General features: G+C 45.3%; 1 protein-coding gene and 1 long non-coding RNA gene across 2 annotated transcripts in view; one reads left to right on the top strand and one right to left on the bottom strand.

Annotated features, from left to right (window-relative positions):
* Window positions 1-19,993, top strand: part of MAPK12 (mitogen-activated protein kinase 12) — a 194,029-nt gene that overhangs the window by 128,883 nt on the left and 45,153 nt on the right. The window contains exons 5-6 of the mRNA XM_077264916.1: window positions 11,066-11,095; window positions 15,242-15,289. Of these exons, the coding sequence (XP_077121031.1) occupies window positions 11,066-11,095; window positions 15,242-15,289 (78 nt within the window). The remainder of the gene's footprint in view (window positions 1-11,065; window positions 11,096-15,241; window positions 15,290-19,993) is intronic.
* The window catches only part of LOC143776029 (uncharacterized), a 52,151-nt gene continuing 50,310 nt past the window's right edge, over window positions 18,153-19,993 (bottom strand). Inside the window, exons 3-4 of the long non-coding RNA XR_013215755.1 lie at window positions 18,523-18,671; window positions 18,153-18,203 (exon numbers count right to left, since the gene is read on the bottom strand). This is a non-coding gene — a long non-coding RNA (uncharacterized LOC143776029). The remainder of the gene's footprint in view (window positions 18,204-18,522; window positions 18,672-19,993) is intronic.

The following is a 19,993-nucleotide window of genomic DNA, read 5'->3' as shown; positions in this document are numbered from 1 at the left end:
AATGTCTCAATTAGCATTGTGTTTGGAGAAAGTAGGGTTACAAAAATGGCATATGCATTAAAATTCATTAAAACTGTCTTGCAAGTCACCTCTCAGACTATTGTCTTGGAAGTCACCTCATATTATTGCTTTGAGTAAAATATTGAAGCAGTTGATACAGGATATCTCCATATGTGACACATACTTTCCTATTGATGAATATTCATAATCAGGGCCGGACTGGCCATTGGGCACTTCTGGCAAATGCCAGAAGGGCCGGTGCCAGTAGTGGGCTACTCACCAGTGCCGACTCACTCCCCCCCCCCCCCCCCCCCCCCCCAGCGCCGACTCACCCCCCCCCCCCCCGCCAGCGCCGCTGCATTCAACTCTACCAGCGTCTATGATGGAGGCGAGAGCGTCTGCTCCCATCATTTCCCGCTCTGCCTCTGACACTGTGGATGCGTGATGATGTCATATCATCGGGTACCTGCTGTGTGTCGGGCGGGCAGACTGCAGCTGCTAAGACCGGAGCCGGGAGAAGCGCGGGGCACGAGGAGAGGTGAGGAGAGTGGTTTTTTTTTTGTTAAATATATCACTGAGTGGTAACTGGATTGTGGGGCTGTATTACATTCTATGGGGGCTGTGCTGTATTACATTCTATGGGGGGATTTATTACATTCTATTGGGGCTTGCTGCATTACATTCTATGTGGGCTGGCTGCATTACTTTCTATGGGGGCTGTGCTGTATTACATTGTATGGGGGCTGTGCTGTATTACATTCTATGGGGGCTGTGCTGTATTACATTCTATGGGGGCTAGCTACATAACATTCTATGGGGGCTGGCTGCAATACATTCTATGGAGGGCTGGCTGCATTACTTTCTAAGGGGGCTAGCTGCATTACATTCTATGGGGGGCTGTATTACATTCTCTGGGGGCTACATTATATTCTATGGGGGCTGTATTATATTGTATGAGGAGGTGGGCTGTATTACATTCTATGGGGCTGTATTACATTCTATGGGGTGCTGTATTATATTCTATGGAGGGGCTACATTATATTCTATGGGGGGCTGCATTATGCTCTGAGGGGGCTACCATATATTATATATGCAGGGGCTGCATTATACTATATGAGGGGGCTGCATTATATTCTCTGGAGGGTTACATTATACTGAGGGGGCTACAATATATTCTGTGGGGTGGCTGCATTATACTCTGCGGTGGCATCATTATACTATACTAGATGGCGGCCCGATTCTAACGCATCGGGTATTCTAGAATATGCATATCCACGTAGTATATTGCCCAGTGACGTAGTATATTGCCCAGTTACCTAGTATATTGCACAGCCACGTAGTATATTGCCCAGTGACGTAGTATATTGCCCAGTGACGTAGTATACAGCACAGAGCCACGTAGTATATTGCCCAGTTACGTAGTATACAGCACAGAGCCACGTAGTATATTGCAAAGCGACGTACTATACAACACAGAGCCACATAGTATATTGCCCAGTTACGTAGTATATTGCCCTGTTACATAGTATATTGCCCAGCCACGTAGTATATTGCCCAGTGATGTAGTATACAGCACAGAGCCATGTAGTATATTGCACAGCGACATAGTATACAGCACAGAGCCACGTAGTATATTGCCCAGCCACGTATGTCACAGGTTAAAAAATAAAAAATAAACATATACTCACCTTCCGAGGGTCCCCTTGTAGTTCTATCGCCTGTGTTCGGTTCAGGTGGCAGCTTCCGGTCCGAGGGTGTGATGACGTCGCGGTCACATGACCGTGACATCACGGCAGGTCCTTCTCGCGCAGGGCCTGCGATGACGTCGCGGTCACATGACTGTGACGTCATGGCAGGTCCTTCTCGCGCAGGGCCTGTGATGACGTCGCGGTCACATGACCGTGACGTCACGGCAGGTCCTTCTCGCGCAGACGAACAAGGCCTGCGATGACGTCGCGGTCACATGACTGTGACGTCATGGCAGGTCCTTCTCGTGCAGGTGCGCAGGGCCTGTGATGACGTCGCGGTCACATGACCGTGACGTCATGGCAGGTCCTCGTCGCACACCAACCTTAGCACCGGAACCTGCCGCTTGCATGGACCGGTCACCGTAGCGTCGGAAAGGCGGCGGAAGGGTGAGTATATAATTTGTTTTTTTATTATTTTTAACATTAGATGTTTTTACTATTGATACTGCATAGGCAGCCTCAATAGTAAAAACTTGGTCACACAGGGTTAATAGCGGCGGTAACGGAGTGAGTTACCCACGGCATAACGCGGTCCGTTACCGCAGGCATTAACCCTGTGTGAGCCGTGACTGGAGGGGAGTATGGAGCAGGCGCCCAGCAGTGACTGCAGGGGAGTAGGGAGGGACTAATCGGACTGTGCCCGTCGCTGATTGGTCGCGGCAGCCATGACAGGCAGCTGGCGAGACCAATCAGCGAATGAATATCCGTGACGGAAGTTTCCGACAGAAAGACGGAAGTACCCCTTAGACAATTATATATATATATATATATATATATATATATATATATATATATATATATATATATATATATATATAGATGTGGACTGCATTATACTGTATCGAGGACTATGGGGAATACATTATATTATATGAAGAACTATGGGGTGCACTATACTATGGGAAGTGAATTGTACTACATGGATGACAATGGCAGGGCACTATACTATATGGGGAGCACTATGAGGAATGTATTATACTATTTGGAGGACTGAGAAGTGTATTATACTATATGGAGGACTGTGGCAGTACATTATACTATATGGAGGACTGAGGAGTGTATTATACTACATGAAGGACTATGAGGAGTGTATTATACTATATGGAGGACTGAGGAGTGTATTATACTATATGGAGGACTATGTAGAGCGTATTATACTATATGGAGGACTGAGGAGTGTATTATACTACGTGAAGGACTATGAGGAGTGTATTATACTATATGGAGGAATGAATTCTACTATATGGAGGACTGTGGCAGTACATTATACTATATGAAGGACTGAGGAGTGTATTATACTATATGGAGGACTATGTGGAGTGTATTATACTATATGGAGGACTGAGGAGTGTATTATACTATATGGAGGACTGAGGAGTGTATTATACTATATGGAGGACTATGTGGAGTGTATTATACTATATGGAGGACTGAGGAGTGTATTATACTATATGGAGGACTGAGGAGTGTATTATACTACGTGAAGGACTATGAGGAGTGTGTTATACTATATGGAGGAGTGTATTCTACTATAAGGAGGACTGAGGAGTGTATTATACTATATGGAGGACTGAGGTGCACATTATAATATATGGAGGACTATGGGGTGTATTATACTAAACAAGCAAAATGCTGCCTATTCATCGAGTGATTGGATTGTTTATGTGGGAACAGAAATCCTTGTTCTCAGCAGCACAGCAGCCGGTGTAAACTGTAGTTGTGCTGCTGATAACATGATACTGTATGGGGACAGATTAATCTAATTGTCATTGTTCTGTTCCCTTCATTATTTCTCAGTTGGTGTAAAGAGGCTGGGAAACAAGCGAACGACTTCACTATTGTGGATCACACTCGTTTAGTGCCCTGAGCTCAGCGCATGTAAATACAGCAGAAATGCTTTGCAGGGAGACCATATTTAAAGAAAAGGAGCGTACTCAGCTTATGGGTTGGTGCTGGCTGTACTTGGGAAAACCCAAAATAGTCCAATATAAGAAAAACAGCCGCGCTAACTTAGGGTACCGTCTCACAGTGGCACTTTTGTCGCTACGACGGCACGATCCGTGACGTTCCAGCGATATCCATACGATATCGCTGTGTCTGACACGCAGCAGCGATCAGGGACCCTGCTGAGAATCGTACGTCGTAGCAGATCGTTTGGAACTTTATTTCGTCGCTGGATCTCCCGCTGTCATCGCTGGATCGGTGTGTGTGACACCGATCCAGCGATGTGTTCGCTTGTAACCAGGGTAAACATCGGGTTACTAAGCGCAGGGCCGCGCTTAGTAACCCGATGTTTACCCTGGTTACCATCGTAAATGTAAAAAAAAAAAAAACGTACATACTCACATTCCGGTGTCCGTCAGGTCCCTAGCCGTCTGCTTCCCGCACTGACTGACTGCCGGCCGGAAAGTAAAAGCAGAGCACAGCGGTGACGTCACCGCTGTGCTCTGCTTTCACTTTACGGCCGGCACTCAGTCAGTGCGGGAAGCAGACGGCGAGGGACCTGACGGACACCGGAATGTGAGTATGTACGGTTTGGGTTTTTTTACATTTACGATGGTAACCAGGGTAAACATCGGGTTACTAAGTGCGGCCCTGCGCTTAGTAACCCGATGTTTACCCTGGTTACCCGGGGACTTCGGCATCGTTGGTCGCTGGAGAGCTGTCTGTGTGACAGCTCCCCAGCGACCACACAACGACTTACCAACGATCACGGCCAGGTCGTATCGCTGGTCGTGATCGTTGGTAAATCGTTTTGTGTAACGATACCCTTAGAATATATCTTGCAAAAAAGTGATGTGTTTATTCACATGTGTTGAAACAAGTGTATATATATCTACACACACAGCAGGAGACAAAAACGGAGTAGTAACGTTTCTACCCTGCCTCGGGTCTTTCTCAAACTGCGTTATTTAGATAGTAGGCAAAAATAGAAATGTGGTCCCTTTAAGGGCTCCTCTTGTAGCGATCTCAGGATGTCCTGCTTCTGTGGGCGACACACGCAAGAAGCAGGACATTGCAAGATATATTCTAAGTGAGTGCGGCTGTTTTTCTTATATTGCAGAGAGACCAGGCAAGGATGATGACAGTTGTAGTTAGCACCCGGCGCCTGGGAATAGCGCTAACTCTACTGCTTTTCCCAGCCGCAAAAGCATTTAATTCTGGTATGTGTAATGATTTTTAGGGTTGATGTCAGCTGCGTAATGTCAGCTGCTATCAATCCCTGGTGTAAGTAATGAAGAGGTGTCTATCAGACACCCGAACTACTATCCCAGACCTGGTGAGACCCAGCGACTCTGAAGAGCGGTGACGGTAGTAACAATACCGCTCTTCACAGTCGCCGAGCTCAGCGTAAGATGCAGAATATCTGAAGAGCGGTGATGTTACTGATGTCACCGCTCTTAAGAGTCACTGGGTCTCATGCTGCGCAGCGGATCCAAAAGTGGCTGTAGGCAAAGTTTATGCAGCATCAGAATGAGGTTCCATAGCCTTTGGTCGTCTCAAACCCTTCATTACCTACAAGATCCAGTTATGTAGGTGAAGTAGCGGCTTTTCTTGGTACTGTAACTAAAAGCAATAAAAAGGACTGAGCTGTAATAATGCTGGATACAGCTGTGATTATATATTATATAGTCGTGTTACACTCCCCTCATTTCTTGTAACCTACAAGTGTACAAAGATATTATACAGTCACCATGTGGCAAGTGGGCCTGTGTAACTTCAAATGCCAGGGCTGAATTTTAGTCCCAGTCTGGCCCTGTTCATAATGGTCATCTTCTAGATACCCGATATGGAAGACTAAAAATATCTAGTGTTTGTGTATGTTTTTTTTTCTTTTTTTTTTTTTATGTAATTTGTGTGAAGTCTGGGAGAGTCCTTTACTTCTACTCCACAATATGTCTGTAAATAATTTTTGAAATATCCTATTAATCAAGGTAACTTACTATTGCAACTTTTCAAGTCTTTTGTTCTTCCTTTTAGAAGTTACAAATTACATTCCTGAATTTTGTTGTATCTTGTTTCAAATTCTTTTCCGCCTTGCTTACAGTTGTCCTGACATGTTAACGTTACAAGAAAATATTTTTAAATCATAAATCGCCATGTTTTGTGTTGTATCAAGCATGCATTTAACCTATTTAATGTGTTACTTTTATGTAATCATTGTAATCTTAACATGTGTAAGGAGAATTCAAACTGAATACGAATGAAATAAAATATATATTTTAATTTTTTACCAAAAATACATATATTGTACTTTGGAAATCTGACTTCTAGCTCTAAGTTGCTTTGCTGCAACCATTGATTTGCTCATTGTTTATAAACCGAGAAAGCTATAAATGGTGTAAACTTTTGTCTTGTTCAGTCAACCATATTGGCAGGTTACACCTGACCTTTTTATGTATATCAGATGTTTACTCTGTAGTTTGTGAATGTGTAGTTATACAGAGTTGCCATTGTTAAGTAACATGAAATATTGTTTATATGTAAGTGACAGGATACGGTGTAACAGGAAGCACAGTATCCTCCAAAGGAGAACTAGCAAGGTTCCAAAAGCTTTCGCAAGCTCATAGTTGACTAATAAAAAGTTACTTTCATATTTTTCCAGCAACAGTCTGTGTCTTATCTCGAATATTAAAATACACTTCACGACCCCTGTGTTTTCACAAGCGTGTCAAACCGAGATTCCGCAACTTTAGACACTGATGTTTTTTGGGATCAGGGAGGGAGTTTGTTACAAGAAAATACATTTATTAGTCATTAAACTAAATAAAAATAAATATATGGCTATGTGCACACGTTGCAGATTTTGATGTGGATCTGCAGCGTTTTTGGACGCGCGGAATTGCATCAAATCCGCAGTATAGTGAACAAGCAATGTTAGTCAATGTGAAATTGACATTTGGTGTGCACATGCTGTGGAAAAACTTTGCGCGGAATCGCAGCTTTTTTTTCCCACAGCATGTCAATTCTTTTTGCGGATCTGCAGCGTTTCTGCACCCATTAACTTCCATTGCCAGGCCAATCCGCAGATTTAAAAAAGATCTGCGATTTTGCTGCAGATTTGCCTGCGAGAAACGTTGCAGATCAGGAGGGGGAAGTGTGTGGGTGGAGACTGTGTGTGTGTGGAGACTGTGTGTGGGCGGAGATGTTCGGGGCTGTGTGCTGGTGTTTGTGTGTATCTGCATGAGTGTGTGTGCGGGGCTGTGTATGTGTACGTGCAGGTCTGTGTAGGCAGCCATGGTCCGATGGGACTACTAGTCCCATCCGGCTATGCCTGCTAAAGTGACAGGTAGCCGGATGATGACGCAGTAGTAGTCCCATCATCCAGCAACTGTGTTAAAGTGTAAAAAAAAAAAAAAAAAAGACCCACATACACATTCAGTACATACAAATAGACATACAGTACATACAACATACAGCTAATCCCCGAAGCCCTCGATCACCTGTAAAAAATGTAAAAATATTAAACCAACAGTATATTCCCTGATCCCATGTAATCCATTTAATAACGAGTGTCCAACAACATGATCACTCTCCTGGGGCTCCGGGATACAATTACGGAAGGTATCCTTCTGCACTGTATCCCTCCGCCGCTGTGAGTACAGTAAAGTTCATACTGTCACTTGCAGCACCGCTGCATACAAATCCGCATGGAAAAAAACGCATGAAAATCCACATAGAAAACTCATTAAAAAACACATAAAAAATGTGTGGATTTTTACCTGCGTTTTCTGCCAAGAGATGCAGAATCTGTGCAGAAAATTCCACAGGCAAATCTGCAACTTGTGCACATACCCTTTATCTGCTCTCACTTTTTGGTAGTCTGCAGCATTTTCTACTTCATCTTGAACCTGGATGATAAAAGGATAGTTTTTCTCTGCTCACTTCTGCATTTGGAGAAGAGCCCATGACATTACAACTACAGATGTATGCTTCCTCATGTGTGCGTGCAGCAAGTCTTGTGCACCTAGGTTATTCTAGTGAATAGGACAGATGCACGATACTTGCCGCTCGGTCACACCAATTGGCAGATTTCTGTAGAATAGACATGAGACTGCTAATCTCTCCATGTTGAAATGAGCAGTGCTCAAATACCACTTTATTAACTTACTGATCAATTTTACCTTCAGATGGTGTACGGCTAAAACCACTTTTCTAGAATAGAGGATGGGGATTTGGTTATCTTTGCCCCATTGTACACTGGACATGGCATGGAGAGTCTTAAAGTCAGATACAGGAGAGGGGAAATGGCTGAGCAAATGACTCAGAGGATATATACATATTATACTAGGCAGCACTCCAATAGTTACCAAAATGAGTGGACTTTTAGTGTCCTGACTTTTCGTCTTTTCAGACTTGAAAAAGGTTCATTGTAACCGAAACGTCGCTACAACACATGGACTAAGTAAAGTCCATTTGTTTTGGTAACTATTGCAGTGCTGCCTATAATTTTGCAAGAGTTGGATGTTTTGTATGGGAGACTGCACCCACATTGGATTTTTTTTTTCTTTTTAAGTGTGCTGTTCCAATTTTAATTGTTTATAATATACTAGATGGTGGCCCGATTTTAACGCATCGGGTATTCTAGAATATGTATGTACGTCGTGCTGTGAGTGGGGGTTAAATTCCACGCCAATATCGCTGATTGGTCACACCCGGCTGGCCGATCAGCGAAGCGTGGTTCAAATCTGGTGCCAATTCGCGGTCGGACTGCGCCTGTCGCTGATTGGTCACAGCCGTCCGGGCATGACCAATGACCGAAGCTGTGTTTAAATACCACACCAATATTGCTGATTGGTCACGGCCGGCCTTGCGCGACCAATCACTGAAGCGGTGTTTAAATCCCGTGCCAATATCGCTGATTGGTCGCGCCCGGCCGTCCGATCAACGAAGCGTGGTTTAAATCCCACGTCAATTTGCGGCTGGACTGCGTCTATCACTGATTGGTTGGGGGTTCGGGGCGCTGGATGTCGGATCGGGGTGCAGGATATAGCGCAGCCACGTAGTATATAGCGCAGCCACGTAGTATATAGCGCAGCCACGTAGTATATAGCGCAGCCACGTAGTATATAGCGCAGCCACGTAGTATATAGCAGAGCCATGTAGTATGTAGCAGCCACATAATATATAGCACAGCCACGTAGTATATAGCACAGCCAAGTAGTATATAGCAGCCAACTAGTAAATAGCGCGGCCACGTAGTATATAGCGCGGCCACGTAGTATATAGCGCGGCCACGTAGTATATAGCGCGGCCACGTAGTATATAGCGCGGCCGCGTAGTATATAGCGCAGCCGCGTAGTATATAGCGCAGCCGCGTAGTATATAGCTCAGCCACGTAGTATTTAACACAGCCCACATACTATATAACAGACAGCCACGTAGTATATAGCAGAGCCATGTAGTATATAGCAGCCACATAATATATAGCACAGCCAAGTAGTATATAGCAGCCACGTAGTATATAGCGCAGCCACGTAGTATATAGCGCAGCCACGTAGTATATATAGCAGCCACGTAGTATATAGCGCAGCCACGTAGTATATAGCACAGCCACGTAGTATATAGCGCAGCCACGTAGTATATAACACAGCCCACGTACTATATAAGGCTAGGTTCACATTGCGTTATGGCTGTACGTTAAACGGACTACGTTACACCGCGGCATAACGCGGTGTAACGTAGTCCGTTAACGCCGCCATTGAAAGCAATGTCGGACGCATCGCTAGCGCACGCCCACAATGGGCGTGCGCTAGGCGATGTGCCGTCATTGAGTGACAGACCCGAGACGCGGGCTGCAGCGTTTCCGGGTCTGTCACTGCTAGTGCAGATGGAGCTAGCAGATGCTCCATCTGCGCTAGCGCTGTGCCAAAGTCGGCACTTGCGCTAGCGCAGTCCGTTAGCGTATGCGCTGAACGGACTGCACTAACGCAATGCGAACCTAGCCTAAAAGGCAGCCACATAGTATATAGCAGAGCCATGTAGTATGTAGCAGCCACGTGGTATATAGCAGACACGTAGTATATAGCAGACACTCAGTATATATCAGTCACACAGTATATAACACAGCCCACGTAGTATACAGCAGTGTGGGCACCATATCTGTTTAAATAAGAATTAAAATAAAAAATAGTTATATACTCACCCTCTGGCGTCCACCGAAGTTGTCCCGATGCGTGCGAGGCTGCCGCCAGCTTCCGCTCCCAGCGATGCATTGCGAAATTACCCAGATGACTTGGCAGTCTCGCGAGACCGCTAAGTCATCTGGGTAATTTCGCAATGTATCTCTGGGAACGGAAGCTGGCGGCAGCCTCGCCGCTCGCGCACATCGGTGGACGGCGGAAGGTGAGAATAGCACCTTTTTTTTTTATTATTATTATTTTTAACATATCTTTTTACTATTGATGCTGCATAGGCTGCATCAATAGTAAAGCGTTCGTCAGACAGTGTTAATAGCAGCGTTAACAGACAGCGTTATGCCGCGGTGTAACGCAGTCGGTTTAACAGACTGCTAAACCGCTATGTGGGCGCTGACTGGGAGGGGAGTATGGAGGGGGCACTGACTGCAGGGGAGTAGGGAGCGGCTGCGACCAATCAGCGACTTGGGATTTCCGTGACAGACAAACAGACGGAAGTGCCCCTTAGACGAATAGATATATATATATATAGATATATAGATATATATATAGATTAGTCTCAATTACACCATTAGACAAAATGTAATCAAATGTAAAGAGCTCAAGGATAAAGAGTTTCTTTACAGCTAGTGAGACAGGATGATTATGCCTAAAGCAGCCATTAAAATTGCAGTTTCCACTTTCTAAAGGGCCTTTGACAAAAAAATAGCTGGAATGTTGGTGCTTTTAGGCATCTTTATTTATCTTGGTGTAGTTAGACAGCATGAAAATTACAAGTTGCAATTGACTTGCTTTTCCTATATGTGATAATGCTTTTATCTTACATGGTGTGCAACTTTTTGCCAAGGATACTTGCCATGGATCCTGGCTGAATAAACGCAGTAGCTAGATTCCAGTCTGAGGATTTACCTCCTGGTATCCCAGACACCCCCCCCATCAGCTCCTGACTTGCTTTTCTGCAAACGTGCTGCCCTCTGTAACCATGTCCATACCACATTGTGAGAAATAAAGGACAAAGGTTTTTTAACTATACGGAACGTTGGAGTGGTGTGGCTTTTTTTTCTTTTTTCTTTGTAACTTGTGAACGCTGCTTTATTCTTTGTCTAAAAGTTGCATAAATTTGTTTTGAACATGTACTTATTTTATAAGCCAATTGATAATTGTATCATTTCTTTGCAGTACATCCATTCGGCTGGTATAATACACAGGGTAAGCATTTTAGCATCAGAACACGTTACATAGTGTAATACATTGCATTTGATGTATTATTCAGATTAGTCAAATTTTACTTGGTATAATTCCATTTGGAAAAGCTGTATAATAGTGTGTATTTACTGTTGGCATATGAATGTGGTAAACCTGAACTGTTCTCCTTTACAATAGTTATTTTGTGTGACCGTAATAATACTCTAGTAAAGGGTGGGTAATTAATTTTCCCAAGGGGCCACATGAGACTCTGACTGTTGTGGAGGGCCGAAACAAATTAATTCTCCTCAACATTAATATTGATATAATATAATGATCATATTTTTGATAATTTTATTATTAATTGTATCACTTAATATCCCCCTATATATCGTTTGAACCCGAGTACAGCCCCTTCTGTACATCGTATGAGCTCCCCAACAGCCCCTTATATGTATCAGGAGCCCCACACAGCTCCACCCATATACTGCATGAGCCCCACTCAGCCTCCCCATATAATGCATGAGCCCCACACAGCCTCCCCATATACAGCATGAGACCCACACAGCCTCCCCATATACTGCATGAGCCCCACACAGCCTCCCCATATACGGCATGAGCCCCACACAGCCTCCCCATATACTGCATGAGCCCCACACAGCCTCCTCCATATACTGCATGAGCCCCACACAGCCTCCCCATATACGGCATGAGACCCACACAGCCTCCCCCATATACTGCATGAGACCCACACAGCCTCCCCCATATACGGCATGAGCCCCACACAGCCTCCCCATATATGGCATGAGCCCCACACAACCTCCCCATATATGGCATAAGCTCCACACAGCCTCTCCATATACGGCATGAGCCCCACACAGCCTCCCCATATACTGCATGAGCCCCACACAGCCACCCCATATACTGCATGAGCCCCACACAGCCACCCCATATTCTGCATGAGCCCCACACAGCCTCCCCATATACGGCATGAGCCCCACACAGGCTCCCTATATACACTGCATGAGCCCCGCACAGCCTCCCCATATACTGCATGAGCCCCACACAGCCTCCCCATATACGGCATGAGCCCCGCACAGCCTCCCTATATACACTGCATGAGCCCCGCACAACCTCCCCCATATACAGCATGAGCCCCACACAGCCTCCTCCATATATGGCATGAGCCCCACACAGCCTCCCTATATACACTGCATGAGCCCCGCACAGCCTCCCTATATACACTGCATGAGCCCCGCACAGCCTCCCCCATATACAGTATGAGCCCCACACAGCCTCCCCCATATATGGCATGAGCCCCGCACAGCCTCCCTATATACACTGCATGAGCCCCACACAGCCTCCCTATATACACTGCATGAGCCCAACACAGCTTCCCTATATACACTGCATGAACCCCACACAGCCTCCTTATATACACTGCATGAGCCCCACACAGCCTCCCCATATACTGCATAAGCCCCACACAGCCTCCCTATATACAGCATGAGCCCCACAGCCTCCCTATATACAGCATGAGCCCCACACAGCCTCCCTATATACACTGCATGAGCCTAACACAACCTCCCTATATACACTGTATGAGCCCCACACAGCCTCCCCCATATACAGCATGAGCCCCGCACAGCCTCCCTATATACAGCATGAGCCCCGCATAGCATCCCTATATACACTGCATGAGCCCCACACAGCCTCCCCATATACTGCATGAGCCCCGCACAGCCTCCCCATATACTGCATGAGCCCCACACAGCCTCCCCCATATACAGCATGAGCCCCACACAGCCTCCCTATATACAGCATGAGCCCCACACAGCCTCCCTATATACACTGCATGAGCCTCACACAGCCTCCCTATATACACTGCATGAGCCCCACACAGCCTCCCCCATATACAGCATGAGCCCCACACAGCCTCCCTATATACAGCATGAGCCCCACACAGCCTCCCTATATACAGCATGAGCCCCACACAGCCTCCCTATATACAGCATGAGCCCCACACAGCCTCCCTATATACAGCATGAGCCCCACACAGCCTCCCTATATACATTGCATGAGCCTCACACAGCCTCCCTATATACAGCATGAGCCCCACACAGCCTCCCTATATACAGCATGAGCCCCACACAGCCTCCCTATATACAGCATGAGCCCCACACAGCCTCCCTATATACAGCATGAGCCCCACACAGCCTCCCTATATACACTGCATGAGCCCCACACAGCCTCCCTATATACACTGCATGAGCCCCACACAGCCTCCCTATATACACTGCATGAGCCCCACACAGCCTCCCTATATACACTGCATGAGCCCCACACAGCCTCCCTATATACACTGCATGAGCCCCACACAGCCTCCCCATATACAGCATGAGCCCCGCACAGCCTCCCTGTATACACTGCATGAGCCCCACACAGCCTCCCTATATACACTGCATGAGCCCCACACAGCCTCCCTATATACACTGCATGAGCCCCACACAGCCTCCCTATATACACTACATGAGCCCCACACAGCCTCCCTATATACACTGCATGAGCCCCACACAGCCTCCCTATATACACTGCATGAGCCCCACACAGCCTCCCTATATACACTGCATGAGCCCCACACAGCCTCCCTATATATATACAGCATGAGCCCCACACAGCCTCCCTATATACACTGCATGAGCCTCATACAGCCTCCCTATATACACTGCATGAGCCTCACACAGCCTCCCTATATACACTGCATGAGCCCCGCACAGCCTCTCCGTGTGCAGCACCATGTCACCCCCCCCCCATGTGTAGCACCATGTCACCCCCTTAGCCTCCCCATGCCCACCCAAATAGCCCATACACATGAGAAAAAAAAACACTAAATACTCACCTCGGACCTGTTCCCCAACGCTCTGCTTCTCTCTCTGCCTCCGGTGCGCGGACTCTCCGGAGTACACAGCTGACATGATGAAATGACATCATCGCGTCAGCTGTTTTACACGCTGATTGGTGGAAGAAGGGGCCGGAGACCCCTCCTCCACCAAAGGAGGCAGCGGCGCAGCGCAGATAGACAGCGAGAGGGCGGGCACTGTGTGGCCCGTGGACCTCTGGTTTCCAGCCCCACGGCTGTCTCGGTATGACAGCAAGAGGGCCAGATGTGGCCCGCGGGCCACACTTTGCCCAGGTCTGCCCTAGTAGCTAGTTTTGGAATATACCAAAAATACATTTGACTTAATCCTCATTGCGAACCCAGTTTGTTAGCATTTTCAGTTCTCATGCGTTGACAAGTCCCTGCTCCAGAAGACTTTTAATTGTATATTCAAGCAGAATGACAGGAAACAAACAACTGTTTACCTTTACATCATGCTCTGTATTGTGGGGTTTAAAATTGGATTCATTATATTAAGGATTGCTATTGGTCAATTAGTCAGGAGAAGTAAGAAATAGAATTTTTGGAATATAGCTCCAGTACATATCCTGCTGTATTTTTTTCATTACTTATTGGGGATGGGGATGAATTAAGATTACCGTATATTTCTGAGTGCCTAACAATGTATATTAGTTCTTGTGGATTAAGATGCTAATACCTTTTGCAGCGCTGTTCTATTTCTCAAAGTTAGTGACACTTAAATGAGACATTGCTTGCTCCATAACTCCTTTCCTTAGACATGCCTGTAGTTAACCCTTTACTGCACTGTTACCTAGGCTGCACTCAGACATCTGTATGTCGCAGTCCGTGATGCACGTACCGACCACAGGTCTCCTGATCTAAAGTCAACATAGTCATAGGCAAATATTAAATTGTTGAGTATTGGTCAGGAGACCCGTGGCCAGTCCGTGCATCAGTCAGTGACAAATGGAATACAGCCATTGTCACATTGCAGTAAAGTGTTAGTCTGGCCCTATGTGTACTCTGTATGGTCACTGAGCCACATAACAAACATAACAAACTAACACTTCCAGTTATGTGAAGATCTTTTTTAATTTAATATGTTTAGCAATCATCTCTTAATAACTCAGAAACAAACCATTCACAGTAGTTTTTCAGTAACCTGTCGAATATGGATTTTCTGTTGAATTTTCAAAATCCATATCCACACTACTTGTGTTAACGGACATCTCTTATTTTGCTAAACTTTTTTTTTTTCTTCTCCTACCTAGGATCTAAAGCCTGGCAATTTAGCTGTGAATGAAGACTGTGAACTGAAGGTATGTCCTTTGAAAATTTCTTTAGACAAGTGGAATTTCACATTGTAATCAGAGTGACTGCAAAAAGTTGCCTAAAAGCAGCCTGTGTCCTACTTGCACTACCCTCACATTAATAGTTTTCCCTGTACCCAAACTTGCCCCACTATGTGTCAGTGTCTGGGTGAGAGTAACCAGATTACAAGGTTAGGCCACTTTCACACGTTCAGTACTTGGTCAGCATTTTACATCAGTATTTGTAAGTCAAAATCAGGAGTGGAACAATCAGCGAAAAAGTAGAAACGTGTCACCACTTCTATTACCACCCACTCCTAATTTTGGCTTACAGATAATGATGTAAAATACTTGGACATATGAGCATGGTCTTTCTTTCAGTCTTGGCAGCATTTGAACAGATTTGACTGTTTTACAGTCACAACACTAGCATGGCATGGAGAGCCTGTTTTTTGGGCTAGTGGTGATGCTTTCCTTAGTCATTTCAGTTAATACAGTTGCTGAAAGATAAATGTGTGTGCATTAATCAGGGACTTGGAGGAAAAGATTTTAGGCTTAAAGTGAGAACTCATGTAGTGGCCTCAGTGTGGAAGTGATGCAGCCAAAAGCCTTGCTGGCATGTGGATTTACCATGAATTGGTGCCATTAGCAAGTTGTTAGTTCTGCCTAGTTTTTGTGCATAAAACTGCTGTTAGGCTATGTGCACACGTAGGTCGGGACCTCTGCGGGTTCTCCCGCAGCGGATTTGATAAATCTGCAGGGCAAAACCGCTGCGGTTATCCCTGCAGATTTATCGCAGTTTGTCTTGCGGTTTCTGCTGCGGGTTTACTCCTACTATTGATGCTGCATATGCAGCATCAATAGTAATGTTAAAAATAATTATAAAATTGTTTATACTCACCCTCCGACGTCCCGATCTCCTCGACGCTGCACGCGGCTGTCCGGTTCCAAAGATGCTGTGCGAGAAGGACCTTCGTGACGTCATCGCAGGTCCTGCTTGCACAGCAACCCTGCGACCAGACGGCCGCGTGCAGCGCTGAGAGGTGAGTATATCATTATTTTTTATTTTAATTATTTTTTTTTTTTTTACACAAATATGGTTCCCAGGGCCTGGAGGAGAGTCTCCTCTCCTCCACCCCGGGTACCATCTGCACATGATCCACTTACTTACCGCATCGTGGGCATAGCCCCATGCGGGAAGTAAGCGGATCAATGCTTTCCTATGTGTGCAGAATCGCCGCGATTCTGCACAAAAGAAGTGACATGCTGCGGAATGTAAACCGCTGCGTTTCTGCGCGTTTTTTCCCGCAGCATGTGCACAGCGGATTGCGGTTTCCATAGGATTACATGTAACTGTAAACACAATGGAAACTGCTGCGGACACGCAGCATCAAAATCGCTGCGGTTCCGCGGTAAAAACCGCAACGTGTGCACATAGCCTAAATCTGCAAAGCACAAAGTATCGCTTACTTTGAAAACAGCTCCAATTCTCAGTAAGGGTATGTGCACACGTTGCGGATTCTCTGCGGATCCGCAGCGTTTTTTGCAGTGCAGAAACGCTGCAGATCCGCAATTGATTTACAGTACAATGTAAATCAATGAGAAAAAAAAATGCTGTGCACACGTTGCGGAAAATCCGCTGCGGTTTAAAAGAAGTAGTATGTCACTTCTTTTTTGTGAATCTGCAGCGTTTTTGTACCCATTCCATTATAGAAAACCGCAGGGGTAAAAAACGCAGCAAATCCGCAAGAAAACCGCAGCAAAAACGCACATTTAAACGCTGCGGAAACGCACAAAAAAACGCAGGTGCGTTTTCTGCCAGGAGAGAGAGAATCCGCACCAGAAATTCCTACGCCTAATCCGCAACGTGTGCACATAGCCTAAAACACATTGCCATAGTTTTTGGCATCATGACTTTCCACCTGGCCATGCTGTAGCCACTAATTGTGGATCGCTTGGTGATAAAGGAGAGGCAGTGGCCTACTAAAGGTTAATATCTATTGCTGATTACATCAACCGAGCTGTTATCCCATTTACCAATATTTATCAAACAAAATTGAAATTGGATTTTGAAGGTTGAAGCAGATATTGTAGTCTGTAATTAATTGGATTAGTCTCAAGTCTTGGTCTGGGCTCTTTAAAGTATCACTGCTGCTTTCTACGATGCCTTAGCATTAATACATCACACACATTACAGAAGGTCCTCCATGGCATTTACTAACCTGAGTGTTGTAGTTGGTGGTTGAGTATTTATAGCATTCTATGTGCTGTGATATGAAAATGGAGACTGAAGAGTATCCAGAAGAAATATAGAGCAAGATGGTTGAGGATGAAAATCCAGCATTTACGGTATCCCTAACAAACTTTGAGTGGTCTGTTTGGCCCAGTCTGATGACCATATTTGACAGAGAGGAAGAGACGGATGAGGAAGGAGAGAGGCTTCAAGATGGAGAGAATGAGATTGTCTACAACTCCAAACAAGATAAATTTGTTGGATTAAGAAACTTAATCTTGATGAAATCGGCGAGAAAGGGGAGAATGTTGCATCACAAAAGTGGTGTATTCTAAAATGTCTCAGGGGGAACATCAATAAGAGAGAAGGAAAGGCCCGACCATAGAGATTTCTTATGGGTAATTGTCTGTTGCTCTAATATCAAGTTTCCATCAATTAAAGTATAAGAAATCATGTAGACCACATGATATCAGATCTGCCAGACTGTGGATACCATGAATATATTATATAAAAAATGTCCAGAATTCATGGATTAAATGCTTACTATAAAATTTTAAACACCTTTTAAAAATATTTTTTTGTCTGATAAATATTGGAAAATCTTACCAGTTATGGAGAAAGGGAAGTCTATTCAAAGTGGGTACATCTGTTGAACCTGTAATCGTGTCTTTTAGTAGTCATCTAGCTTTCCTAGAAAGAGATATAAAGGAAAAAATTACCAAATGGATTAACCCCTCAAAATGCCATGATATAGTATTATGCGACGGAATGTGTTGGGGTGTTTGGAGCAGGCTCTGGACCTGAGCCTCTCCACATAGTGTATATGCCGGCTATATTTCATAGCTGACTGGCTGAAATTAGCCTTTAACCGCAGTGATCAGCGGTAGAGCTAATCGCTAACATCTAAAATTGCACTATTTATCACTGACCGCGGCATTTAAGGCCCAAGATCCGGGACAGGGGTTTGTCCAGTCCCCAACTCCATTCCCCTGCTGAAGGTTCACCTCACCTGTATCTGTCGTGTTTTTTCTCCTGTGCCGTCCAGCCACTGACTGGGTGTCATACGAAACTGATTTTTAATATATATAGCAAAACTGTTGTATTGCTGTGTATATTAGAAGCTGTCAAATGATGGAAGGTTCAAGTTCCATAAGGGGGCTACAAAATAAAATAAATCATGAAAAGTTAAATCATCTGCCCCGCCCACACACAGCAAACATGAATATTAAAAATAAAATATACATCATTTGAATTCCATTGTCTGTAAAGCTTTGATCTATCAGATAACCTCTGCAGTAAAGGAATATATATGTATAATCAGACTTCCAGAAAAAAAAAGTGATGTTTATTTGCCCAAATGGCAAGGAGCCTTCTGAGATTGCTGGCATGGGATGCGGGCACTTTAAGGTACTGTGTTTGGTGCCAATTTATATATATATATATATATATATATATATCTATCTATCTGTCTGTCTGTCTGGTTGTCTAGTCGACGGGAGATATGTGTCACATAGGTGGCTTACCGCTGTGATGTAACCATGCCTAACTATATGTGTTTCAGGACCTGTGGTGATGTCATAACCACATGTCTAATCATGTGATGGGTTCTGGGTGTGGTTAGACCTATAAAAGAAAGGCTAATGCTTAACACAGAGAATATGTGTGGAGGTGCTAGCCTCCAGAGTGTGTTAAGGCTCCAGGACTGAGCCTGAAGGACTGGACACTTGTTTTTCCTTTGCCTAAAGCTAAAGGCTATTTGTTTTCTGTTTTGCCATGTGGTTTATGGAGCAATAAACCTTTGAACTTTTGATGGAACATGCCTCCTAAGTGTCAGCCGTCGCACTTGAGCGAGTGAAACCCCTACAATTGGTGGTAGACGTGCGGGCAGCGTTCCCAGCGGAGACGTAAGTCTGTTATTGAATGTCCTGGGTCAAGTCTGTTGTAAGCCAGCCAGCATTGCCGGGGAAAATGGAGGACCTGCTGAAACACTTGGTCCAGTTGCAATCACAGCAGGAGCAGCGGCAGCAGATACAGCAAGAGACCAACAAGCTGCTGATGCAGCAGATACAACAGAGCCAGCAGGAGCAACGGCAGCAGATGCAACAGAGCCAGCAGGAGCAACGGCAGCAGATGCAACAGTACCAGCAGGAGCAACGGCAGCAGATGCAGCTTCTGGCAACCGCCATCCAGGGCAAGACGAGCGCCCCAACCCCAGGTCTGGTTGATGACATTCACGTCCGGAAGACGGTAAGACGCGCATTGCAGAAAATGACTCCCGGGGATGATGTTGAGGCCTTCCTGACGGTGTTTAAGAGGGTCGCTGAGAGGGAAAAACTTCCGCCAGAGCAGTGGGCAGAGGTATTGGCGCCTTACCTGACGGGGGAACCTCAGAAGGCGTACTATGATTTGACCTTGCAGGATGCCAAGGAGTATCACAAATTGAAAGCCGAGATTCTCGCACGTTTGGGGGTGACACTGAC

The sequence above is a fragment of the Ranitomeya variabilis genome, chromosome 5 (assembly GCF_051348905.1).
Source record: "Ranitomeya variabilis isolate aRanVar5 chromosome 5, aRanVar5.hap1, whole genome shotgun sequence".
NCBI lineage: Eukaryota > Metazoa > Chordata > Amphibia > Anura > Dendrobatidae > Ranitomeya > Ranitomeya variabilis.
This window is presented reverse-complemented; position numbering and strand designations above follow the sequence as displayed.